General features: G+C 35.1%; 1 protein-coding gene and 1 long non-coding RNA gene across 3 annotated transcripts; both read left to right on the top strand.

The window, feature by feature from the left end:
• The first annotated feature begins 14,340 nt into the window (after positions 1–14,340).
• Positions 14,341–18,727, top strand: LOC140833889 (putative E3 ubiquitin-protein ligase RF298). 2 transcript variants are annotated; one of them, XM_073198377.1, is made up of 4 exons: positions 14,341–14,505; positions 14,845–14,929; positions 15,087–17,266; positions 17,995–18,727. In XM_073198377.1, the coding sequence occupies exons 3-4, from the start codon at positions 15,089–15,091 to the stop codon at positions 18,535–18,537; spliced, it is 2,721 nt and encodes a 906-aa protein (XP_073054478.1). In that variant the 5' UTR covers positions 14,341–14,505; positions 14,845–14,929; positions 15,087–15,088; the 3' UTR covers positions 18,538–18,727. The 2 variants fall into 2 exon arrangements, with proteins under 2 accessions (XP_073054478.1, XP_073054477.1); XM_073198376.1 differs by lacking the exon at positions 14,845–14,929.
• A 3,725-nt stretch (positions 18,728–22,452) lies between these two features.
• LOC140833379 (uncharacterized) lies at positions 22,453–24,965 on the top strand. Its single transcript, XR_012118449.1, has 2 exons — positions 22,453–22,624; positions 24,766–24,965. It is a non-coding gene; the product is annotated as an uncharacterized lncRNA (long non-coding RNA).
• Positions 24,966–27,470: the final 2,505 nt, after the last annotated feature.

Raw genomic sequence — 27,470 nt, 5'->3', positions numbered from 1 at the left:
CAATATTTCAACTTGCTTGCATATTCAAAAAGATCTCAGAGTGCTTTTAAAAGTTCATATACTCCATCGCTCAATCAGCACACACAAAAGAGAAATTTATCTGATCATCTAAGGATCATTTGCGTGCTACAAAATCAAAACTATTTATTCATATAATTAACCCTTTGGTTATTTGATTCACCTTTGATATCTGGTGAACTAAGTGTTCTTAAATATCCAGTAGTATAAAGTGATCATTAAGAGTTCCAAAACAGGCAGTGTGATAAGTCCTGATTGGAGCGGGCTGTTGCTAGAAGTTTGTAAAGTCAAAGTCTTTTAGTGGAATCCTTCCTAAGGAGAAAGAAGGGGTGACGTAGGAGTATTCATTCTCCGAACATCCATAACAAACCTGTGTCACTTTACTTTCCATAATCATTTATCTGTCTAGTCTCTATTCATTGTTTTAGCCTGATATTGTGTTTTAAGTTGCATTAAAGATTGTGAATCGTTTTCCGCACTTAATAGTGGTTCACATTCTCAACTGTTTGAGAAGACATTTTCAACCGCCTAAAAACGGTTGAAATCACAATCTTACTCCAGAAAATTTGAAAGAGTTCATTCACTCCCCCCCTCCTCTAAACTCTTTCCCGATCCTAAAAGGATAACTACCTTGGCCACAAAACGTGGATTGCCCCCCAACTTACCATTTTCCAAATATTGTATTTTCTTAATTTTCTAAATAAATAAATATAAACTTTCTATATACCCAAACAAAATATTATATAATTTTTCTAAAATAATATATAACTTTTACAAATTCTCATAAATTTTCAAAATTTTATTACTTAAAAAATTAATTATAATCTTTACTTTTCAGTACCGTTTGTCTCGGTGGATGAGAGAGGGATTAGATGACACATATGGTCTCATCCCTTGTTCCTTTGTCTTATTCAGAAAAATAAAATGTCCATGGGCCCGACATTGATGACTGAAATCTGAGTACAAGATATCACACTAGACACTTGAGCTGTGTTCTCACATCTTGTACATTATTCTAGATTTTCATGAAATATCCCCATATTGCCCTCATTAATTGTACTGAATTTAGGCAGAAATAAAAAACAGATTAAAACAGGGAAAGAACCTTAGATCATGAAGCTCGTTCGGGAAAGAGAAAGCTGAAGAACAAAGAATGGGAACAAAGAAGTATGAAATAGTGTGAGCCAAGAAGAAGATTAAATCGCTTTCCGATGACAGGGTTGACCGCCCGAGACACTTTTGAAGAAGGCATTGTCGAAATACAACATATCTCGTCAAAAATACTGGTGAGATGATCATATTTCAGAGTAACAACCTACTTTCTCTTCTACGATTTTTTATTGTTTTTTGATTGTTTGTGGTATATTTCTCTTGAATTGAAAGTCCATTCTCCCAAATGAAACCTTTTCTTATTTTTGTGTATCTTTTTTTCTTAATCTTCCGCATCATTAATCTACAACCAGTTTTGTTCTTTCTTATGTTCCACATCCTTAACCTCCACGGTTTGGTACTATTTTTGTACATTTTCATAAGTAACTATGTGTACCTTGACTTCTTTAATTTTTTATTGCATGGTTACTCAGATTTGGACATTCATATGGATTATGCATAAACTTTATATTAATAATTTATGATGTCACAGACATCTATCTGTCATGGGTGAAGAAGATGGATACACACAAGATTTACTAGTGTTGCAACAAATTCTTATATCTTCCTTTGTGTTTGTCACCATTGTGTCGTGTTTCTATACCAAGTTTTTATCCAAAACAAAGCATAGGACACATAGAGTACGTGTAAGGCATGATGATCCTGAAAGAATAAATGCTCAAGTGAACCACTTGCGTAGGATTATTGACATGGGAAATGTCCAATGCATTGTCAATTTGTGAATGACTCGTAATGCATTTGCACTTCTATGCTATCTCGTAACCCATGTGGGTGGCCTAGTGGAATCTAGGTATATACGAGTTGAGGAGAATTTTGCCATGTTTTGTCTAATTTAGTATCACAAGAACAATAGAGTTATTGGCCATGACTACCTACGTAGTGGGCATACTGTCAGCACTCATTTCCATGAAGTGCTTAGATGTGTTTTGAAACTACACTCATTACTTCTCGTGAGGCCAGATCTAGTGACAGAAGACTGCTCAAAAAAAGCTTGGAAATTTTTCATGGCCACATTATACAGATTGGTGTGAAATATTTGTGTAAAGCCTCGAAAATTTTAAGGTCCACGTAAACCACATGCGCAAGTTATTAAATTCTTTGTTTATTTTAATTAAATGTTTTAATTGCAATAATTAATTATTTTTTGCATGTTTAAAATATACTTTTATACATGATTGCATTAAAATATATTTTTAAAGGTTATTCGAGTTGCGATCGAAGAACGGAGACCGGGGGCGGAAAAATAGAAAATATTTTTATTAAATAATTGTTTTTAATTATTTAAAATATGGGTGATGCTTTTTCTTATTTTTAAAAATAAGAGGTTTTAAGGTGATTTTATACGTCGGTGTTCGTTTTCAATAAAATGCGAGCTTTTTAACAACCTGGTTAATAAATTCACAAATTTATTTAAACAAAAACTTTGATAATATTTTATTAAATTCTAATTAATCACTAATGGGCCCAATTGGTATGCTTATTAGGCCTAAGCTTAATTAAGGATTTAAATTACTATTTAATATGAAAACTCACCTCAAACCCTTAGAAAAGGCACGCCACTTTCAGAAATCCTCCTCACCCATTCACGGCAGATACCACATGAAGAAGAGAAGGAAAATTGAGAGGTTTTGAAGAAAAAATTCAACCTAGGCTCCTACGTCAAAGTTCCTCGCATCGCCGTTGTTTATTCGTGCGTTTAAAACGTAAAGGCACACCATATTTCTTTCTTTTATCATCTTTCACACCATAGTAATTATTTAAAATTGTTTTACATGAAAAACAAGGCACTCACCTTATTATTTTAGTATATGCATATTATATGGTTTTAAAAACATGTAATTTGATCCAAAAATCATGATTTACATGTATATAAGGGGCTGCCATTATTAGGAATTGAAAAGGAATAGTTTTACACAAATTTAGAGGCCTTAGAAAACACAAAACATGCTGCACAACCTGTTATAACACAAGCTGGAACAACTGAGAAAAAGAAAAGGGGAGCCGTGGGTCTTCTTGTGGTTTGCATAGGTTCAAGGTTTGGTTTTTTTTTTTTTTGCATGGGGGCAAGTGGGCTCGTCCAGGGCTGGCTGGGGCTCGAGGAGGGTCAGGGTGAGGGTCTAGTAGAGTCCTAGGTGGGCTAGGACTCGCACAGTAGGGCTGTTGGAGAGTCCTCGGTGGACAGGACTCTTCACGAAGGGATTTCTGGTGGCCGAGAGATTCCAAGGGGCTGTGGCTCAGTTGGGGCTGGGCTAGGTGGTCTGGGTGATGGCTTGGGATGGTTCAGAGAGGGGTAGTAAGGGTCAGGGCTCTTGGTTGCTCGAGCAAGATTCCAGGAAAAGCAACACACTCACGCACGCAAGAAGCAAAGGGATGCGCAGGTGGTTTACTGGTTAGAGAAGCTTTATGCGTGGGTTAGGGCCTCGAGGATGGTCTGGGTCAAGTCTGGGCATGGTCCAGGGTTGGTGAGGGTCCTAGGTGATCGTTGGTTATGAGGCTAGAGGAGTCCTAGTTGGCTAGGAGTCTTGGTAAGGTGGTAAGAGTCATGCACAAAACATGCAGATTTTGGGGTCAGTTTCAGTAGGAAATTGAGCGGGCCAGTGCTGGTTTTATGGGCTGAACTTGGTCAAGAGGGTCCCCAGATAGGTTGGCTAGGTTTTGGCTCGAGCGTGGCTCGAGTAAATTGAGAGATGGCTCAGTGTGTTCGTCGATGTGTCAAAAAAGAAAATTAAAAGACTAAAACTGAATCAATGGGTCCACGGGTGTGGCCCATAACTTGGAAGGGTAGAATAAATCTTAAAAATGTTATGTTTAAAATTTAGGATCATAACGAGTTTTGGATTTATTCGGGATTTAATTGCCGCACGAAATGCTACTTAACGAGTTAATTGAAAAGCCTAGTTTTATGCTTTATAAAATTATGAAAAATTATATTTAAGCTTAAATAATTATTAATAGTCTAAGTTTTTAATTTGGGAATTTTATATTAAGGTTTGGTTTAATTCGGGAATAAAACATTTTAATACTTCTTATTTAAAGATTAAATTAAAATTCATCGATTTATGCTAAATAAAAATATGGAAAAAATCATGTAGGCTTATATAATTATTTGGGACATGTTAGAGTCAATGAAATTAAGAAAAAGTCAAAAACGCAAAAATGTCACGTCAAGGGTAAAACGGTCTTTTTACACCAAAAATTACTAAACGTCATGGCAGTGCTCTAAATGCTATTTTTATGATATTATGACGATTTTTAAATATTTATGTAATGTTCATGATTAAATTATGATTTTTAAATGTCCATGGGATTTTTATGATTTAAGGAAGACATTTAAAAGACATGTTGCATGGTTGGTTTCAAAAATAAAAAATATGTTATGCACTATTTTTTTAAAGTGATGAGAATGTAAACGTTGAAGGAAGTGAAGTAATTGTGACTAATTCGATAATGTTGGAGATATCATGAGGGTGACGGTCCCAGTGGGAGCCCGACGATCGTATTTTCATCATTACGAATATGAGGTAACGGTATGTGGTAACAGTAAGAATGGGAATATCATGAGGGGAAAAGGCTCCAAGGGAACTCATTTATGGGAAAAGGCCCAGGAGAGAACCCCGACGATCGTATTTCTATTGGAAAGAGGATAGGCCAGGGCCTAGTTGACCGGTGAGAGTGTTGCTGGTGTCCCCTGTCGCCCACTACTGCGGATTCATGTAGATGGATCCATCGAATTTTTGAGGTTTAAGGAAAGTCACAATTAACGATCTGAATTCAACAAAAAAGAAAAGGAAAAGGAAAATGTTTATGATCATGTTAAAGGTTTTATGTCATGTTGAGGAAAAAAGAAAAAGTTAAAGTTTATGGTTGCATGTCATGAAAAAGTTATTTTTACGTAAAAGTATTTTAACTGTTGCATGTGGTTTTATATGTATTATTTGTTATAAAGATTATGGTGTGTTGAGTCTTTAGTATCACTAGGTGTGATGGATGCAGGTGAGGTTGAGGGAGGTCTTGACGGATAATTTGACTGGACTGAAGGCGCACACAACCCGAGGACCAGCGCTTCTAAGTTTTCCGCATTTACGACTTATGACTCATGATTTATGTTAAATATTTTAAGACTATTTATTTATGCTTTTTGAAGGATTTTTGAGAGGTTTAGTATGAGCTATACTTTTCAAACTTATTGTTTTTTAGGTTGGGCAAAACAGTTGACGATTTCATTTTATGACTATTGCACTTGATTTTTAAAATGCTAGTTGGATTATGTTTTATTTTAAAGGGGAAAATATTTTATAGGTTTATGTGTATGGCCAAAAATTGAGTGTTTAAAAAAAATTTCTAGTACTTTTAAAGCAATAAAAAGAGCAGACGTTTCAATTTGGATTTGATCGTGCAACATGGGGAAAAACATAGAATTTCGCAACTGTAGATTGACGATGTCATAGAGCTGACATGAATATAGGATTCGAAGACATACCCCTGAACATGGAGGGGGTGGTGAATCTAATTCTGTTGCAAATACAACCTCCTTCACAGCATCCAAGAATAAAAAAGTAACTAAAAAGAAACAAAAACAAGAAACGCAAGGTGAAGAATTATTTGTTGATGCCATCAATAACTTTACTGCTATGACAAAAGAGGCAATAGCTAATCTTGGTAAACATTTTAGTCACGACTATGAGATGGCGATGCCTGTTTCAAAGGATGTACTGGATGTGTTACAAAAGATTCCTTGACTAAACAGGTATGAATAGAAAATTGCAGCAGAGATATTGATAGAGAAACCAAAGAAGTTAACAATATTCTTCAGTCTTCACGATGATGACAAATTATTGTTTGTACGAAGGATTACTAAAATAGATTGACAGTGCTATGTTGGTACCATCTTGTTTCTGTCTATGTTACCTTCCCTTTTTGTTGATGTGGTATTGCAAGATATGTATTTTGCTATGTGGAAGTAACTATGCTACATCATGATATGTGTCTTCCACTTTTTTTCAACATATATATGGACTTATTTGGGGAAGATATGTGATATGGTATTCCAGAAATTAATGGGTTGTTGATATAATTTTCAGGTGAGTTGTTTTCAGTAATGTTTGGTTAGCTTTCCATCCGTCATTAATTCTTGTGTTTCCCCCAACCTTACTGCATGTCCTTAGATGTGATAATTGCATTGTTGTTTCCAATCCAACTTTATGTCCATGGTAACTTGTTTTTACATACACGAGACATATTTCATTGCACACCAATTCCTTCGTTGTGCTTGGAGAATCGAATTCTAAGCAATGTTTTAGGCAACCACTTGTTATTTTTGTCAAATTGTGCTTCTCAATGTGGTTTGAAAGATTTTAAATAAAAAAAAATAAGAAGAGCTTGTAGAAAGTATGAAAGTGCCTTCATCATATACAGTAACAACTCAATTCCTCTCACTTCAAAGCACTGAATATGGATGTATAAAGTTAGTTTTTTTATTCAGTTGCTTTTGTCTCCATCAGAAATGAGAAGTTGAATATTGCAATCACACACACTAAAATAAAAGGCATTAATAATGAAAAATGCTTAAGAAACATTATATCAATTACATTTGTACTTAACCATGAATAAAGTGTGAGCAAACCTTTACCATAAGCTTCACAACAGTTACATAAAAGCAGCACATCAAAATAACTAGTGCCATTTAACTTCGATAACATATATACATTGTTGAGAAGCCACAAAAGACACAAAAAGAGGTCATACACACCATTATAGTCAATATCCAACAAGACTCTCAAATATGGTTTTTCATAGGTGAGCAACTAGACTGTGAGCTTTGGATATCAGTTTGTTCTCCTTCTCACTCGTTACCTTCACCGCCCACCATGTTTGACGCATTGATGCAATCCAAAGTCTTCATCCTGCTACAAGCCGGTAGGTTCAACATTGACAAGCACATCATTCTTTGCTGTCACCCCTCTCCTTATCACATGGGGATTTTTTGTCTGCACAAGAAACAACTACATCTTGGACACTACTGGATTTTTTACGTTTAGGAGGTGATGGTAAAATCTCAACTTTGTCATCTGAAGTGAGATAAATATACCTGAGGTCTTCTTTCCAGTAACTGGGCAACATGTATTTCCAACTACTTGTAACACTGTCATCAGAAGCTTGTGTCTTTTTCTTACTCATTGTCACGTTGAAGTAGATGAGGAAGAATGATATGTCAATATAATATTAGGTCTTTTCTTTTCACTTGATCTCATTTGGTAATAAGCTTTAAATAGAAAATTTGTAGCCACAACTAACTCATTAATGTCAGCCAAAACATAACAATCAAACTTGACTTAAATTGATTTGATGCATGGAGTTATAAGATTCTGCACGAAATGAATATGCATTTCTGTAGCACATCATGATCAAATCTTCTGGTGGTTGGATAACGTAAATGCATGTAATAATTACGAAGTTACTTCATTTATATAAATGCTATACGGACACATTTTCTGATGTAAAAGATGACCGATATGGCAGTTACAAATAACATAGATAGGAAAATAGACACATTAAAAAATCTGGTAGTTGGTGCTTAATATCAGACAAAACACAACAATCAAACTTGACTTGAAAAAATCTGGTAGTTGCTGCATTAATAGTGAAAAATACATGACATCTGAAGAAGCATATACTGTAGAACCCGTAATTTAGACTACGTATAAGCTATGCATAATTCTAGTATTTAAATTAAAATTATTTCTTATTGCATGAGTATTTAAATTCTCTTCTTTAAATTTATTTATTTTATTCAGTAGTATAATTGTTAGCTTTTCAGTTAGTTAAGTGAGGCCGGATTGTAGTTGGAGTAAAGAGATAAATTTTAATATTTAGAAAATATTCCTAGAATTTATTTAAGATAAATAATAAGTTAAATTAATGTGAAAGAAGGTTTAAGGAATTATTTGAATAATTTGAGATAAGTAGTAAATAAAATTCAACAATTAATTTCTTAATTCACTAAAATATTTAATGAGTAGATAAAACTCTAAAGAATCAAAATACAAGATTTAAGAAATATTTTCCCCTCCATTTTTATCTACAATTTTCGGCCCTTCCCTAATTAATTTAAAACTAGTTGTCATCCCATTTATTTAATATCTTTCCCTATCCATTTCATGATAAATAATTCCCTAAAATTTTTTATCATCACTAATTAATATTTAAGAAATATTCGACCATGTTATCTAGAAAAATTTCCCTCTTTTAATTAATAAAAATTGGCCACTACCCTTGGAAGATTTGATTTAATTTACAACTCACAATTTAATTGACTTCTTTCCTTATCCATTTTTAGGAGAAATCCACCTTTTTAATTCCCCAATAATTATTAATTAAACATTTTTCCACCCCACCTTGCTAGCATAAATCGGTCATCCTTCATTTTAAAAAATTTTATTAGTTGGTTAACCCATTTTTTAATTATCTTTCGTTAACCTTTTCTAGATAGATAGATAATCCTTCAACATTTAATCTTCAATAATTATTAATTAAGCAATTTTTCTACCCATTTTTTTTTACTAAATTTCGGCCATCACCATTTCTAGATTCAAATCTTTTGGCAACTCATTCCTTTGATTCATTTCCTTATTCTTTGCATAGTAGATAATACCCTTCATTTTAATCACCACTAATTAACAATTAAACAATATCCTCCCTCACTTTACTAAGCTAGAATTCGGCCCTCACCCTAGAAAATATTCCTCAAAATCTTTTTGATAGCAAATCATTTCCATTATCTCACCAACAACTAAGATAGCAAGATTCATTCCTCCCTTTTATCTTGCAAACTTCCCATTCTCTTCCCTAGACATTTGCCTCTCCCCCAATCTCGAAATTCAGAGCATATTCAGAAGAAAACCCAGCCAAGAAATCGTGAGGTTCAAGAGAAAAATAAGAGAGAAAGTGAGAAAAGAAAAGAGCACTCCGTCTCCTCCGCGCCGCGTCGTCATTTCGTTTGTTTTTCCTTCAAAACAAACCAAGGCATGTATATGTTTTCTTTTACTCTTCAATCAAGCCATATATGTATTTTAAACATCACATGTACATGATTTAATTGCATGAAAACCAAAATACATATCAGCACTTTTCGAAAATCATGTGCAGAATTTTACGGTCACTTCATTGCTTCACGGTTTTAGGTATTGTTTGATGTTTTCAGGTGGTTGGCTCGTGTCCAGGCTCCCAAGGCTGCCCCTAGACATGTGCTAGGGTGTATAAGGATCATGTTGGACCATTTGTTCAAGCCCTATGCATGCTAAAATTCAGAAATGACAGCAACTCTTCCCTAGTGTCACTTGTGTTTCGATTTTCTGTTACTTTGCTGTCAAGAGGGAGTTTCTGATCTTGGCTGTCCTAGGGGCTATAGCCATGGTTATAACACCTCCTTATTATGTATAAGACGTGACCAAGTTGGTATTTCAAAGCTTGGTCCATGATGGAATCGTTTTTTAAATCAAAACAAGAACAGCCCCCTTCGACCCCTTCAATTTTCTGCATGTGTATATTTCGGTTTTGTTGTGTCGTGTGAATCTTGGTTGGCCTCTGTCCCTTAGCCACGGTTCATACCATACCCTTGATGTCTAGATCATGCCATGGTCAATCAAATGGCCACTGGAATGGCACGGGACAGCAAACGAAGCATTACTCCCCACGCACGCAAGGGTGCTCTCGGGTGGGACCTATCGGGTGATTCATGGTGTGGTTCGAATTGTGGCTGGCCTAGGGCCCTTAGCCAGGGTTCAAACCATTCCTTAGGATGTTGGGAAGACGCTCTGGTTGGTGGTGCAAGCCCCAATGGCCAATAGTCTCGCAAACGAAGCAATGTAAGCACAAGTGCGGTTGCTGGAATTTCTGGACAGCAACTTGTTGCTTTGGTTCAGAGGCTTGTTTGAGTTCTTGATTGGATTTTAGCCTTTGGACTTGGACTGGACAGTGCCTCATCGAGTAAGGAAGGTCATGTTTTTGACCGTTCGTGGTTTGGTTAAGTTTAGAGGTCGTACGAGAAATTTCGGTGCGATGTGTCAAATTGACTCTCGAAAGAGCGTTTCATGTTTTGGCCACCATTCACCAAAATTTCGACTTGTATCATTTTTGTAGCATTATTTCATCATTTTAGGTGTATTTTGATCATGACTAACTGATGGTTCGATGTTGGTTCTAGGTTGGTACGGAGTCATGATTAAATACTAAGTCGATGGGCGTAATTGTCTCGTTATGGAGTCAATTACAAAGTTTGGTCAAGTAAAAATCATTTAAATAATTTTTCATGTTAGATTTAAGTCGCAGCGAGCCTGAGAACGATTCAACCCATTCGGTAAAAATTAATACAGGATATTTAATTACGTAGTTTATTTACATTACGTGCAAAAAAACTTAAAATATTCCTTTTTGAGATATATGCGATATTGCTTGTGGCCATTGCACTATCATGGGATTATTGTATCACCCGATGGTCACTTATCGGTTCAATTCAGTTCCACCCAGTGTACTGTGGCATTAGTCTGATCAGACGATTATTACTTCACCCGGTGGTCACTTACCGGTCAGTTCAGTTCAATTCAGGGACCACTTGCGTAGAACATATTCTCAACAGAAAATTTATTACATGCTACTTCATTACAGGGCTCTTTAAGCAAACATTTCACTTATGATTTTCAGTTCAGTTATGAACGTATTATAATTGCTCATGATAAGATATTTTCACGTTATGCCTCATGACATGATATTTTTACTTCCATACAATTTTATTATATTATTTACTCGTTATTTACGATATATGCATGTTGAGTCTTTAGACTCACTAGACTTGATTGTTGTAGGTACTGATAAGGTCGGGATCGAGGGCGGGGACCACGGAGCCATCTTGGGTCAGGCAGTAGTGGAACCCGAGGACCTCATTTCAGCATTTACCATTTTTATTCTAAAACATTTAATCTTTTGTTGGATTATTTTTAAATTGTTATTTTACAAACAATAATTACTTCTGCTGCTATCTCGAATATTTAAATATTGAATCTTTTTATCAGTTTATTTATTTAAAGAGGCATTTTAATTAGTTAAAGAGATATTTTTTAATTTTTCAGCAAATTTCCAAACACGAATTTTCGGGCTTTTACATATACACCATCTTAACAAAATCTGGTAGTTGGTGCTTAATATCAATTAAAATATTACATCGGATATCACAATGCATTAGTAGACCGAATAAAAAAATGAATATGCATTAGTAATCTGCATTAAAATCCAGTGTCAAGGTTGGTGGATGTAAGCAGATGTAGATATCTTGCATTAACTTGATTGAAGTACAAAGATTGTTACAATAACCTTAAATTTTTTTCCAAGGAAAAAACTGTGACAACTCATGTAAGAAACAAGATAGGTCAAATATAAACCCACGATAATGTTCCCAAAACATTAGCAGCTTAAACGATCCAACTGCATAGTGGTCTAACACAGAAAAAAGTTAAACCATGCATCTTACTTGGACACAATTAAAAGTAATATTACTAAAAGATGACACAAAGCAATGAGGAAAATCAACCAAAACAACAACATATTTGCTCTCCAGTTAATTTTGGGGGTGTTCGGACATGCTTGGGAATGTTTGAGGGCGAGATTGACATGTGTTCGATGTCGATGACTCAGCTTTGTTCGACGACTCATTGAAGGGAGGCTCATTATGCATGTTTTTTTCTATTACCAAAGTTGGTCGATGGTGCACCACTTGACACACTTCCGTTAAAAGTTGGTTCCATATTATGCATGCTATGGAGTCATTGCTATTCATCATACAATATAAATTTGTTTGGATGCTCAAAGATGCCAGACAGATGTAGTAATACTTCCTGGGACGAGTAGCGAATTCTCCAGTCTGCCTTAGAATCATTATCCCATGCCCGCACTGACATTGGGGTGGATTTCATAGGTCCATAGCAAACTGCATAGTAAATGTTCAAAATCATATATCAAGAAAATTGCATTGAAGAAGAGTGTATTGAAATGAAACTATCGAATAAACAAAATAATCAAACTTGGTTCGTCTCCAAACATGTTTCTTCACTGACAAGCGCAACAACAATGTGTCAACATCGAAATTTTCAGCAAAATAAGTTTGGTGGACATATTTTGGACAGCTTAAAAGTGTACATGTCATCTACATTATTTGACATCTATGAACTAAGATAACCATTATTCTTACCATGGAAGATTCTATGAAACTATCATTGGTCGTAAACATATGTGCGCTGAACATCGGCTAACAATAAATTGACAATACTACAACATAATAAACAATATCGTCCAAATTATGTGATCCCTAAATCAAACTTGAAAATAAAAACACTAAGAACAGTGAGAAGAATTTTTGTTTGGAAACAAAAATTCATGACCTGATGAAACAATAACTTCTACTTAAAGAAGCTGAAAATGCTACAAGATCTCTAACAAAGACACAAGCTTCACAAACCTAGATTGACGTCGAAAGCCCAAGAAAAATGCAACGAAAAAATGAAACAAAAAAAAATTTGCAAGTTGGTAGCCAACTGTTTTCTTTGCCACTATTGTTGATTCACAAGCTGAGCTGATTTAATTGTTGTAGGAAAAAGAGAAATAGAAGGTGACGTGTACGTTTGAGCAAATGATTTCGAAAATGGGAAAGTGCTTTACCGAAGAATAATGGTGAAAGTAGAAAAAGAACTGTACACTTATTTTCGAAACATGTGCAAGGGCATTATAATACTTACGTCTGATTTTATCGTTTTCTTTTATGTATGTGTATTTGACATCATATTTTTTCACACTTTACCAAACAATGTAAAACATATCATATGCAATTTATTGATCCCTGTCTTAAGTCTTACTATCACTAATATATCATATTCTTGGTTTAATCAATCACACATATCAAACTGTCTCTTAGGAGATAAACAAGTTTATATTTTTGAGGTTTTTAAAATATTAGTTATAACTAATTCTTGCAAATGAAACTATTGACCAATATATAAATTTTGTACTTTTTAAACTTTATTTAAAAACTCATTAAAAATATAATATTTGATGGGTTCATACTGAGTGTGTCATGGATATTAGAATTAATAAAATATTAAAAGTTGATGTACGACTTGCAAATTATGAATCAAAATAATTTGAACTCAAATTTTATAATATTGAATATGAAACAAATATTCTTCTGTCTCTTACAAAATGAACCTAACTGATTCGATTAGTTTACATCTTCAAATAACACTCATAAATATTGCACATCTCATTATAGTTTATCTAGATATGAATCACATATATACTATATGATTAAAATAAATCCGACCTTCACACATTTCATGAAAATTGTATGATAGGATAGGATGAGAATCCAAATTGAACATGAGAATATACGAATTCAACAACGCCACAATATATACAACTCCGGGCATTAATTCCATCATGGACGGTCAAGATTAGAAGAGACTGACAGATGCAAATATTTTTATTTTATTTTTTAAAAGGAGAGAATTAAATAAATTTCGATAGAATGATAACCTTAGTTTTTTGAAAATCATGTATGTATGTGTTTATGTTCGTGGTCATATTTGTTCATCATTATTTGCAAATGGTGTACGACTGAACTTTTACAGTTTTATCAAAAGATTATGTGTAGGACACTACCGATATTCACAATAAAATGTAATACTCTTAGCATAAAAAGTAATATTTTTTCACGGCTGACCCAATTAAGAGACCCGTCTCACAAAATACGACCCGTAAGACTGTCTTACATAAGTTTTTACCAAAAATTATAATTGATAGTTCAAATATTTTAAACACAAAAACTTTACTACACTATTTGCAATCTATACGAATCGAACACATAACTCTGACTTTGATATCGATTTTATCAAAACTCATGTATGACAGTAACATTGCAACTAAAATATTTTAAACGAGATAGCAACTCATGCTTAGGATTTACTACAACATTGCATTCATGAAATAATTCACACAAGTTAATTGTGTTGCAATAGTATAGTTAAATATGGCGTGGTCCCCATTGACAACGTGCGCAACCAAACCCCAGATAAATAAAATTTAAAGGGGAAAAAAAAGACAAATTGAAAATTCGATTCAATGCTGGAATAGCTGAGAGAATATTAAAATCGCTAACCAAGAAAAACGGGGAAAAAAATACAAACGAATCCAACTATCAATAATCTCCCTACTTACATCCGATGCTTTTGGATTTGTTCAACGTATATTTGCGCGAAAAATCATAAGCTGAATCGGGTATGAATTCGATCGTGTAATTATCGCTAGTATTATCGAAGATTGATGATTTATTCCACTCGCTTATGAGATCTTAATTTTTCATCTATAAGATTGAATTTACTATGAATATGTTTTGTGGGCTACTCTCGAATTTGATTTTCATGATCCATCGAAGCTTTCTTGAATTTATAAGCTGTTATTTTGCTTTGATTATTGGATGGTTGTTTCTAGATTGTGTTCCTGCTGTTTATTGATGCACGGTTTTTTGATGCAGATTATTTGATTTTTTTTGGTAGTGAGTGAATCAGTGATGTGCTTCGTCAGTAATTTATTTTTATTATTTTTCCTGGAATTTAGCTGTTTTGATATGTTCTTGGTCTGGCTTGAATGTGAAGATGAAGCGTATTGATTGAGCTGGCTTATTGTTAAAACAACTATGGTGGTACCATTTTTTTTCCTCTTTCTTTTGGTATTGTTTTTACTTTTATGAGAGTTGGAAATAGAGCAGCCATTGCGTGGGATTAAGGATAGTGTTGTTTGTGGAATGGAGTGTTTGTTGAATTTGGAAATTGTTGAAAATGTTCTTTTGTGCTTTTTAGATATGGCATCAATGGTTGCAAAAGCTTGTAGCAGTACTTCCGATATGGCTGTCCAAGAAAAAGGAAGTAGGAATAAAAGAAAATTCCGAGCTGATCCTCCGATCACTGATCCAAGTAAGATCATCCCTATGCCTCTGAATGAGTGCAGCAATTTTGAATTCTCTGCTGAAAAGTTTGAGATCATCCCAAACCTTGGGCACAAGAATGAGTGCGATCTATGCTGTGTCGATCAAGATAGTTCTGTTGCTTTAAAACTGGACCTTGGATTGTCTTGCACTATGGGGACATCAGAGGTGGAGTCGAGCAAGACTCCAGAGGAAATTCATGCATCATCCAACGAGTTTCATGACGCAGATTGGAGTGATCTTACAGAATCCCAGCTGGAAGAACTTGTTTTAAGCAATTTGGATGCAATTTTCAGGAGTTCGATTAGGCAAATAACTGCAAGTGGTTACAGTTCAGAAGTTTCTAATAAGGCTATATTAAGGTCTGGACTTTGGTACGGGTGTAAAGACATGGTGTCAAATATCGTTGACAATACGCTGGCATTTCTTAGGAGTGGCCAAGACGTTGATCCATCAAGGGAACACTATTTTGAGGATTTGCAGCAGATGGAAAAGTATATATTGGCAGAATTGGTTTGCCTTTTAAGGGAGGTTAGACCTTTTTTTAGCATCGGGGATGCAATGTGGTGCTTGTTGGTATGTGATATGAATGTATCTCATGCTTGCGCAATGGATAGTGATCCTTTGTCTAGTTTCCTTCTTGACTCATATTCAAAAGGCAATTCCTCCATTTCTTCTCGACCCCAATTTGGAACAGAGTCCAAAAGTTATGAGTCCAATATAACGGTTCCTTGTACACCAAACGTATCTGCTTCTTATTCTCATAAATCTATTTCTGATACACCCGTTTTAAATTCAATTCAGGATGGTCATAGCATGCAATCTGATGCATCTGATGTCACAAATCATACTAACTTGATTCCAAAAACTACTTTTGTTCTCAATGGACTGGTACCAGACAACGAGTGTCAAAACTCTTCGTCTAATAATAATATCAAACCCTTTAGCGCTTCAGGATTACCCCACCCTACAATTTCAGAGGAAAAGTTTGTGGCGAGTAGAAAAGTATCTGGAATAACCAAAAGGGAGAATGTATTGCGTCAGAAATCGACTCACTTGGAGAAACACTACCGTACTTATGGTTCTAAAGTTACATCTAGAAATTCGAAACTTAGTAATTTCAGTAGTCTAGTCCTTGATAGGAAACTTAAGGCTGCAGCTGGTTCTACTGGTATCAATGCTAAGAATGGCTCCTTCAAAGTCAGGAAGGGAATCGAGTTTGATGCGCCTCAAGACAGTGTGAATCAGAATCTTTCAGCAAGCCAAGAATGCACTTCAGTTCCCACGTTTGGTTCAGAAACTATTAATGGCAGCTTTTCATTGCCTAAAGCCAATATCTCGTCCTCATTTCCTGTCGTGCCAGGCGATACCTCTTCTTCATTACCTACTGCTGATACAGAGCTTTCTCTCTCACTCCCTTTAAAAAGCACTGCAAATCCAAATCCAATCAATCATAACATCGAATCTGCCAAGTCCACTATTGTCGGTGCTTCAAGTGATAAGTCTCTAGGTCATAGGGCCCCGCTGGACCGTAAGGATGAGATGATTATTAAGCTGGTTCCTAGAATACGGGAATTGCAAATTCAGCTAGAAGAATGGACAGAGTGGGCAAATCAGAAGGTCATGCAAGCTGCCCGTAGACTGAGCAAGGACAAAGCTGAGCTCAAGGCACTTAGGCAAGAGAAGGAAGAAGTAGAGCGGCTCAAGAAAGAAAAGCAAACATTGGAAGAGAACACCACAAAAAAACTGTCTGAGATGGAAAATGCTCTTCGCAAGGCTGGTGGGCAGGTGGAACGAGTGAATGCTGCTGTCCGCAGGCTTGAAGTTGAGAATGCTGCATTATGGCGGGAAATGGAAGCTGCGAAATTGCGCGCAGCGGAGTCAGCTGCAAGCTGTGAAGAAATGTTGAACAGAGAGAAGAAGACGCTGTTGAAATTTCAGTCTTGGGAAAAGCAGAAGATAATTTTTCAGGAGGAGCTTTCAGCTGAGAAGCACAAGTTGAAGCAGCTGCAACAGGAACTGCAGCAAGCCAAAGAGATAAAAGATCAAGTTGAGGTATGCTTAGCTCCTAACATAATTTAACTGTTCCCTTCACATTAATCCAAATTTTTTTTCACTGATATGTGCTTAGAATTAATCGACTACCATCAGAAAATTCCTCAAATGCCTGATGAGGAGGCTAAAGTGTTCAAAGGTTAACAGTTGTATGTGGACACGTTTTTATCACCTCTTATGCATATTGTCTTCCTGTGGTTACCAAATTGTTAGTCTTCATGGAATTTAATTGTTAATGATGGAACGACATAATTAGAGGAGCGTGTTGATCAATATACTTCCACCATAAGAATTAAACTTTTTAATGAGTCAAGTACCACCATGTTGTTCTCATGGTAATTGAAAGATAGCCATGCTCAATCTTGGACCTTTTCTAAGTAAATTTGTGACTGCTTCAAGTAAATTTTGTTATATGTTGCCCTCATTATAGTGTTCTTGCATTCAGTTGAACATTGCATACAGCTTCACTTGAGAATATGAACTCGAAAATTTCTTGTTTGGGATCCATGACCATAGATTAATTTATGATAGTACAATAAGATTTAACTAAAGAATGATCTATGTTTCTAATTTAATGTAAAATATGAAGTCTTATATTCTCAGTTTGGATTTGCATCGGCAAAACTGTGAAAGCATTGTTTATATTTCTGGAGGACCATTTTCTTGCCCTTGTGGCTTATGCTTGGTGATATTTGCACGTTTAGATTGCAAAGTTGTTAAAATGACAGGCAAAACGGGATCTAGAGGAGAAGGCCAACAATGAAGTACTTACACTAGCCAATTCATTTAGAAAAGAAAGAGAGCAAATTGAAGCCACCGCCAAATCCAAAGAGGATGCAATTAAATTAAGAGCAGAAAACAATCTACAGAAGCATAAATATGATATTGAGAACCTTGGTAAAGAAATAGCCCAGCTAAGGTTAAAAACCGATTCATCAAAAATCGCAGCTCTTAGAAGAGGAATAGATGGAAGCTATGCCAGCAAGCTCACCGACCTCAGAAAAACTCAAGCCCTTCAAGATCCCATAACCCCTTACATCTCAAATACAGTGACATCCACCAATTTTCACGGCTCTAATGGAACAGGAGTAAAACGTGAACGGGAATGTGTGATGTGTTTATCCGAGGAGATGTCTGTCGTTTTCTTGCCATGTGCACATCAAGTTGTATGTACAATGTGCAATGAGTTGCATGAGAAGCAGGGAATGAAGGACTGCCCGTCGTGCAGGAGTCCAATTCAACGACGTGTTAGTGTACGCTATCGATCTTAACATGTGAGTCGGATTTCTTATTTCAGTAATTAAATATGTGGTTTTTGACAATAAATAATGGGTTTGGATGATCTTCTCCAAAAGTTTAGGCCATCTATACATATATGGCTCGAGTCAAGTCTGGGTTATTTATACTCTGATTTCCCTTTTCATTAAATATATACCTATTGTGGCTTCTTCCTTATGCTAATTTATCATGCAAACATTAGATCTCAAATCTCTTGGCTTTATACTCAACTAGATTTTATTTATGTGAATATTCATGCATTTAAGTGGATAATTCAGTGTTTTCTTGAGTTTCAACACAAAATAAAAACAAATTTCACATGTATTTGTTCTTGAAAATTGAAATCACGTCTCACCTCTTTATTTATTTTAATTTAACTTGGACATTATTATATTGCACTTACCATTTTTTTCCATCAAAATTAATCTTGTTTTGTAGAGCACAAGAAGCTCAAATATTTCAAATTTTATCATAAGAAATCTTGGAAATCGGAAATTAATTATCACGGGGTTGTCTAGATGATATTTGCAAAAAGACGAGGCACCACATAATCACAAGTGGTTGCTTTTTATTTGAAAAACGACTACTAAGTGACATACAACCTAATTTAATTTTATTTTTTGGGCAAATTATTAATAACTCTTCATCTTCAAACATATCTTTCTCCTCAATCCTTATTTCCCCTAATGTTTGTTTGAGCTCATTAATCTTTTAAATTTTTAAAAAATATCATCAATTTTCATAATTATGGTACGTGACATTGTTATGTCTATCGAGCTTGTTCTTAAAGGCATTTAGCCCAAAGACATGCAGCTATACAAGATTTTCAGCCTATATACCAGTTTCATATTATTATTTTTTAATGGCTCATCATGCTTTTGTATAATAAATTGAACAATTTATCTATTTGACCGGAGTGCCGTCGGGTTGTATCCACCGGGTTTTATAGACTTCTCCTCATAGTCCAACCACACAGTCGCAACAAAATGGTTTCTGAGGTAGATTCTTTCAACAACACTTAGCACAAATCTATTTAGTTTGCTATCTCGGGATGTATAATAAAGTAGTTCAATTTGAAAATAATACATGAGAAGGGTAGTAAACATTGATATTTTTATTCAAACATTCAATTTATTAATACACAATAAAGAAAACCATTACAAGTTTATTTTGAGAGAAAAATAAAGAAGTTGAATGATGTCTTCATCTTTATTATGCCTTGGTATTTATAGAAGGCTCGGTGGATTTGAAATCTGGACTTCAAATCTTGTGAATTATGTTGCTAGTTGTGGCCGACAACATCTTATGAGTGGTGATCTTTTCAACCAGGGGTGAGCAAGATTTCGGTTAAACCGAATTAACCGACAGAACCGAATTGATTCGGTTCGGTTATTTCGGAAATTCGGTTTTCAAATTAAAAAAAAAATCGGTTATATCGATTAATTCGGTTCGGTTCGGTTACGGTTTTCAAAATTTTGAAATCGGTTAACCGAATCAACCGATATAATAAATACTATTATTTAATAAGTTTTTATTATTTATCAATTTTTATATATTTTTTAATTTTTAATTTTAAAATCGATATAATATGTATTAATTATGTTCAAACAAAACTTATACATTTGTGATGTGTGTGATTTTATGTTTTTATGCATTTTTGTAGATTGTGGTGTTCAAGAAAAATTACATGTATAATTAAAATTAAATCAATTTTTTTAAAAAAACTAATCGGTTAATTTGGTCACCGACCGAACTAACCGATTTTAATTCAGTTCGATTTTCATCGACTATGAAAATTAATTAGGTCGGTTCGGTTATGGCTAAATATTTCGGTTCGGTTCGGTTCGGTTATGGCTAATTCGATTCGATCGATAACCGAACCGACCGAATGCTCACCCCTAACTTCAATCACTAGTTAGTGGCTTGTTTTTATGGGTGGTGGAGTGATCCAACTTCCACTAATTCCATTGATTAGTGGAATCGTCTTTTAGTGGTGGTTCAACCTCCATTAATAAAGTAATTGGATCACATGCTTACTTTGTCTTTGTTGTGAAATTTTTGTTTTTGTATGGTCCACGAGGGAATTTTTTTTTCGTGGTCCTTCACGACTTGGTCCTATTTTTGCAAGATTCTTTCGGTCAGATCTTGACCGAAAACCTTGCCCGGATTCTGGCTCCTTCTGGTTCGAGCATTCTTTGCAGATATTTTCTGACCATCTTACCACATGAGTCATATTACAGAATTTCCGGCGAGTTTCTTTGCTCCACGGGATCTTGTTATTCCACAAAGATTTTTTTTTCTTTTCAAATAAGTCTTCTGAAAAACTTGTTGTTTTTCTTGTCATATTGTTTTTTTAAAAAATATTCATTCACAGAATTCTGATAAAAACTTAAATGACAACTTTATTTTGTCTATCTCGATTAAACAGGCCCATAGAACTCATGCTCTTCTGGTAAAGACGTCATCTTCAGTTAATGAATCAACAAAGGGTGTTTCCTCGATTGAAGGATCTTTGATAAATTTTTAAATATTCATATCTAAGCTCCTTAGCTTGATAAAATGAAATGCCTCATGTGATCCTTTTCCTGTTGGTTTTGGTACTGCACAAAATACAGTTCCAGAATATCTCCTCTGGGTAAATAATCATTGTTTGTCCGTGTCTCGTGCACTGCTTCTTGAATCCACTTAAGTAATCATGAAATTTCAAGGAAGTTAGGTGATGTAGTATAAACTAAGACAAGAGCCCGTAATTCATATCATACATTGACTTTCTTTGGATATGAATTTGGTTTCATTCATACCATGTGATATTTCCATGCTACATCAACCCGAATTGTAGCTGAGTTAATGCTTATTCTTATTTTCAATTTTTGCCAGTTCTATTGATATACCTAAAATGAAGAAACTGCATATTCATTAGTAACAATATTATATTTACCCTTGTTTGTATGATGTTTAAGGTTGATCTCTCCCTCCTCAATCCCCGAAATGAAGGGTTGACTTGAAAACTTAAGATAAGGATCTGGAATCTCAATTTTTTTGGGCTGACTCATCTGGAGATTACATCGACTTAACACTTGTGCTAGGGGTTTTTGAATAACCTGCTCCAGGTATAGAGTCATGTACTCGAAAACTCTTCATTTAGGAACCAATAAATTCTCGATGGCTTGGAGGATATGTAGAACCCGTAAATCAGTCTACGTTTAAACCATGCATAATTCTAGATTTTTAAATTTAATTGACTCCATTGCATGATTATTTTAAATGCACTTATTGAAGTTAATTATTTATTATTTCATCTCAGTAGTTGATTTTTAGCATTTCAGTTATTTCAGTGAGGCCGGACTGGAGTTGGAGTTTTGAGATAGGATTTAAGATTCGAGAATTATTTCCGGGAGTTAATTTAACTAGCAAGTAAGTTCATTTAAGTTAATAAGGGAGGTGTGAGGATTTAATTTAAGTTGCTTGAGGTGATTAAGAAATAAGCCCATTTAAGTTGCATAATTAAAAGGTTAGCTCACTAAATTAATTAAAGGATTAGTAAGGCCTTTAAGGATTATTAGTTGACTAGATAAACAACACTCCCCATCCATTTTTTTTAGAAGTGAAATTTCGGCCACCCCTTAGTACCTAGACAATTATTTTTGCCAACCCACATTTGGCCATTTCATGTAAATTTTTAGCATGCTAATCTTTTCAATTATTAACCAAACCTTAATTAGTTAGTTATTAAGCATGATCCTAGCCTTGGATACCATACAATACATCGGTCAAGGCATTCCCAAGGAGATTTGACAAGCATGTGCAAATTTTAAGGAGTGTGGGACTTAGTCTTGAGTTGAGATCCTATATTTGTGGATCTTGCCTCTCACCTTTCCAACCATTTTTCTCCCCACCTCCATAACCACTCCATCACAGCCCTCCCCACTGAAATTCAGAGAGTTTGAGAGGGGAAATTTCGTGACCCTCATAGCTAGAGCAAGGGAGAAAAATCCAGCAAGGTAGCAAGAAAAGAAATTGCTCCATCTCCTCCGCGCCGGATCGTCTCATCTTTTCGTTTTCTTTCGAAACGAATCCAAGGCATGTATATACTTTTTCTAAACCTCAATCAAGTCATATTATCAAGTATTTTTCAGTACATGATCAGATTTCATCATGCAAAAACCGAACACATATCAAATTTGTCAAAAGAAAATGCATGCAGATTTTTCGGTTTTTCTTGGGCAGCTTCATGGTTTGCTTTGTGTTGTGGATTTCAGGTTATGATTCGACTCCAGGCTCTCAAGGCTGTTCCTAGACATGTAATAGGATGTATTAGGACCATGTTGGTCCATTCATTTAGCCCCCACCCTTGCTGGAAACCGAAATGACAGCAAGTTCCCCATAGGTGCAGGAAATGGTGTTCGAAAAATTTCAGTTTCTTGTCTTGAGGGTTGGATCTGATCTTGGCTGCTCTAAGGGCTCTTAGCCATGGTTGGATCACTCCCCTAGCATGTCTAAGACATGACTAAGTCTCCATTTTGGTGGCTTGGTCCATGACTCCTCGGTTTTTAATTAAAACATCACAACAGCCCCTCCCCTCTCGGCCCTTCAGTTTTTGGACAGCATATGTATTTCGAGTTTGGTGGTTTGGTATGGATCTTGGTTGGCCTATGGCCCTTAGCCACGGTTCATACCATGCCCCTATATGTCTAGATTGTGCCATGGTCAATCAAATGGCCAATGGAACTATCCGTGACAGCAAAACAAGAACAATGTCCGACGCGCAGAATTTGTGCTCTCGGGTGAATCTTTTCTAATGTTTGCTGGATTGGTGCGAATTGTGGCTGGTCTTGTGCCCTTAGCCATGGTTCAAATCATTCCTTGGGATGTTGGTAAGGGTCTCTGGTCAGTGGTGTAAGCCCCAATGGCCGGCGGACTCGAAAACGACACAAGGAAAACAAGTGCTCAGCTGCTGTATTTTTGGACAGCAATTTGCTGTGTCGGTTCAGAGGCTCGTTCGAGTTCTTGGTCGGCTTTTAGCCTATGGCCTTGGACTGGACAGTGCCCCTTTAAGTTAGGAAGGCCATGTTTTTGGCCGTTTGTCATTCGAATCATTTTTGAAGTCGTACGAGAATTTACGGTGCGATGTGCCAAGTTGCGCAGCTGCTGGAAAATTTTACAGCAAGTTGCTGTGTCGGTTCAGAGGCTTGTTCGAGTTCTCGGTCGGCTTTTAGCCTATGGCCTTGGACTGGACAGTGCCCCTTTAAGTTAGGAAGGTCATGTTTTTGGCCGTTTGTCATTCGGATCATTTTTGAAGTCGTACGAGAATTTACGGTGCGATGTGCCAAATTGACTCTCGAAAGAGCGTTTCTTGTTTTGGCCTCCATTCCACCTAGATTTCGACCATCATAATTTTGGGAGCATTATTTCATTATTTTCAGCGTATTTTAATCATGACTATATGTCGGTTCAGTGTTGGTTTTGGTTGGTTCGGAGTCACGATTAAATACGAAGTCATTAGACGTCATAACCGCATCTTTTGAACGTAAATTGCATAGTTGGTCAAGTTTAAGCTATTGCATATTTTCATGGCACCTTTAGGTTGCAGCGAGCCTGGGGGACGATCCAACCCACTCCAGTTGGTAAAATTACAGGATATTTTCATTATCGCCAGTTAATTATTTTACGTGCATGAAAACAGAAAATGATTATTTTTGAGATTTATGCGATATGGCTTGTGGTTCATTCACTATGTGGGAGCATTATTTATACGGTCGCCAGTGACCGCTCAGTTCAGGTTGGTGCCATCAGGTCGCCAGTGACCTATCAGTTCAGGATGGTACCATCGGGTCTTCAGTGACCGCCAGCTCAGTTTCAGGCTCCCCGGTAGTCAGTTACCGATCAGTTCAGCTTAGTGCAGTGGCCACAGGCGTAAAACATAATCTCAACAGAAAATTTTACCAGTTATTTCAGTACAGGGCTCCAAGGAGCAAACGTTTTTACTATGATTATCAGTTCAGTTATGCACGTATTATAATTGCTCAGTACAGATTATTTTCAGCATCAGTACAGATTATTTTCAGCATGAGTACAGATTATTTTCAGCATCAGTACAGATTACTTTAAGCACGCCTCATGACATGATATTTTATCCCATGCATATTTTACTTCAGATTTTACTCGTTACCTGCGATATATGCATGCTGAGTCTTTAGGCTCACTAGACTTGATTGTTGTAGGTATTGATGAGGCCAGGGCCGAGGACGGGGACCAGTGAGCCAGCTTGGGTCGGCAGTAGTGGCACCCGAGGACCTCAGTGCAGCAGTTGTTATTTTTCCGCTAATAATTTTTATCAGTCGTTGGACAAATTTTAAGTAGTTATTTTTGGCAACTTTATTTTTATTCCGCTGCAATAATTTGAAACATTGAACTTGATTCACCTGTGATTTTATGAATGAGACCGTTTAAGTTCTTTTAAAAAGAAAATTTTAAATTTTCCGCAAATTTTCAAAGTAAGGATTTTTGGGACTTTACAGGATAGGCCTTTGTATTATAGACCATAGCAAGATATAAGCTTGTAAACATCATGTAATTCGATCAGAGACTATTCTCTTATTGACTCTAGGTAGCCTACCCGCAACTTTTGTATTTAGAGTAAGTGTTTCCTCAAATACCTCTGCATTTTTATGATGATATCGATATCATTGTTGTAATTATCTTGTTAAGAAATCGACAAAATATTTTCATGAGATTTAATAATCACAATATCAAAAATATAATTTTGGCATAAAGTTTGTCACCATAAAAATATAGCTTTCTCGGGTTTTGACTGTATTCTATTTTTCAAGGAAGCCTTACCTGTATGTTATCAACCTTTAAGGTAAATATCTTGCTAGTAAAAATAATTATCATTTTTAAAAACCTTTTTTCCTGCATAAAATTTATTCTCGTTTATATGTCATCTTATGGCTTCTATTTCTGATAATATACTATTGCAATACATGTATAGTTGTTCTCCTTCACTTGTGACTTGTGAGCTTTGTTAAAAGTGTTGCTCACCAATGATCACTAGTATCTGTGTATAATACCAGATCATATTTATATTGAGGAATGACCATTTTTGGAATATTTTTGTAAATCTTCTTTAGTTGGTTAAATCCCTTCGTATGTTCTTCTGTTCATATAAATCTTGCATCTTTTTTAAGTAATGGAATAAATATTTTCATGTATTTTGTTAGGTTTTTAATAAACATCCCTACAAAATTAATAACTTCTAAGAAACTTTGTAGTTGTTTATTTTTTTTCAATTTGTCTGGAAAATTATGTACTTCTTCCATCATATTTTTTGCATAATTATTCCAGAATCGTCGATTTCTATTCCGACAAATTCAATCTTTCTTGTATAATTGCTTTTTTGTTCAAATTGAAACTGTCATTCTTTTTTACAAACTTTAGAAAAAAACTGTAAGTGTTTGATATGTTCTTTCATATTTTTATATAATACTAAAACATCATTAATATATACAAACATAAATTTGAGATAATCCTCAAATAGATTATCCATTTTTTTAAAAAATATTTAGGATGAATTAGTCAATCTCATTGGTAACACTTCTCAAATATAATGTCCTTGTGATGTGGAGAAATCTGTGAATTTTTCTTGCTTTCTTCACGCAACCGGATCTGATAGAAACCAGACTTGCAATCAAATTTAGAAAATATTTTGGTGTAATGTTCTCTACTAAGTATAAAATATCCATCAAACTACAAGATTTTATTAATTTCTTGATAATTAATAATCAAACAAGGTTTGTTTCTTTTGATCTCACAATGATTTCTTATCAGAAAACCAGGACTGTTATATGATGAAATTCCTGCTTTGGTTAGTCCAAAGTTCAGATGTTCCTTGATAATAATCAACATACTATTTTGATCAGATATGTTCATCGAGATAGGTTTGCGTATAAAAAATTCATACTCTTTCTTACTTGATTTTTAGGTTGCATTTAAGTTGATTTATCTCTCACCATATCAAAGGATCTTCATAGTAATTTCTTTGATCCTTTTCATGACATCTTATAGGTCCTTATCTGCTCTTAATTAGAGCACTGTTTTTCCAAAACATCTAGAATATTTCATTTTTGAATTCAGAAGTTTTCCTCCATCACCATGCTTGTTGCGAAATTCGATTGGCTTTTCCGTAAAATAACTCTCTTAGTTTCTGGACTATGAAGTTATGATTTTATATTGTTGTGAACAATAATATTCTAGCCACATTTTCTTGTATATAAGACTTAAAACATATGTAAGAAATTGTTTCATAACAGAATGTCAACTCTTGTATCATGAAAATATATCGGTGGTGTTTTTACTTTTTACCAAGGTGTTTGTCCATCACCTTCGATTAATATTTATGTCATCTTAATCCTGTTACATAATATTAAGATTCATTTAGAGAAATCTCGTCCAACAATCTGGGATAATTATTCTTTCTATTCTTTTGAAAAAACTTCTCTTTCTAGTGTACAGATTTCAGTCTCTGATTCAATATAATCAGCAAAATATTATACTTTATATTTTTTACATAGCATCCCTACTGAAATGTATATAAAGAATGAGCTCGAAGTCATTGGATCTTCCACATTCTATTCCTTGCCATAAATTTCATTACATTCTTCGGTAGTTTCCAAGGTTTGTGTTACTCAAAAAACTTTAGCCCAAGAATCAATTGATCTGGTTCTTTTCCCAGGGTTCCTTTGATGTGAACTTCCAATTCTCTGATATTGATAATTTCTTGGTAAGTTCCTATATCATAAATTGTTCCAAATAATATATAGTATTACAAAGAAATTGATTCTTTTTCTTGTAATATTAAATAATATTTCGATTCCCTCCATCCTTCCGGACATCTAAGTTTTCCTATTGTTGACAACTTTTGTGTTGT

Source organism: Primulina eburnea, chromosome 6 (genome assembly GCF_022965805.1).
Source record: "Primulina eburnea isolate SZY01 chromosome 6, ASM2296580v1, whole genome shotgun sequence".
NCBI classification, from domain to species: domain Eukaryota; kingdom Viridiplantae; phylum Streptophyta; class Magnoliopsida; order Lamiales; family Gesneriaceae; genus Primulina; species Primulina eburnea.
This window is presented reverse-complemented; position numbering and strand designations above follow the sequence as displayed.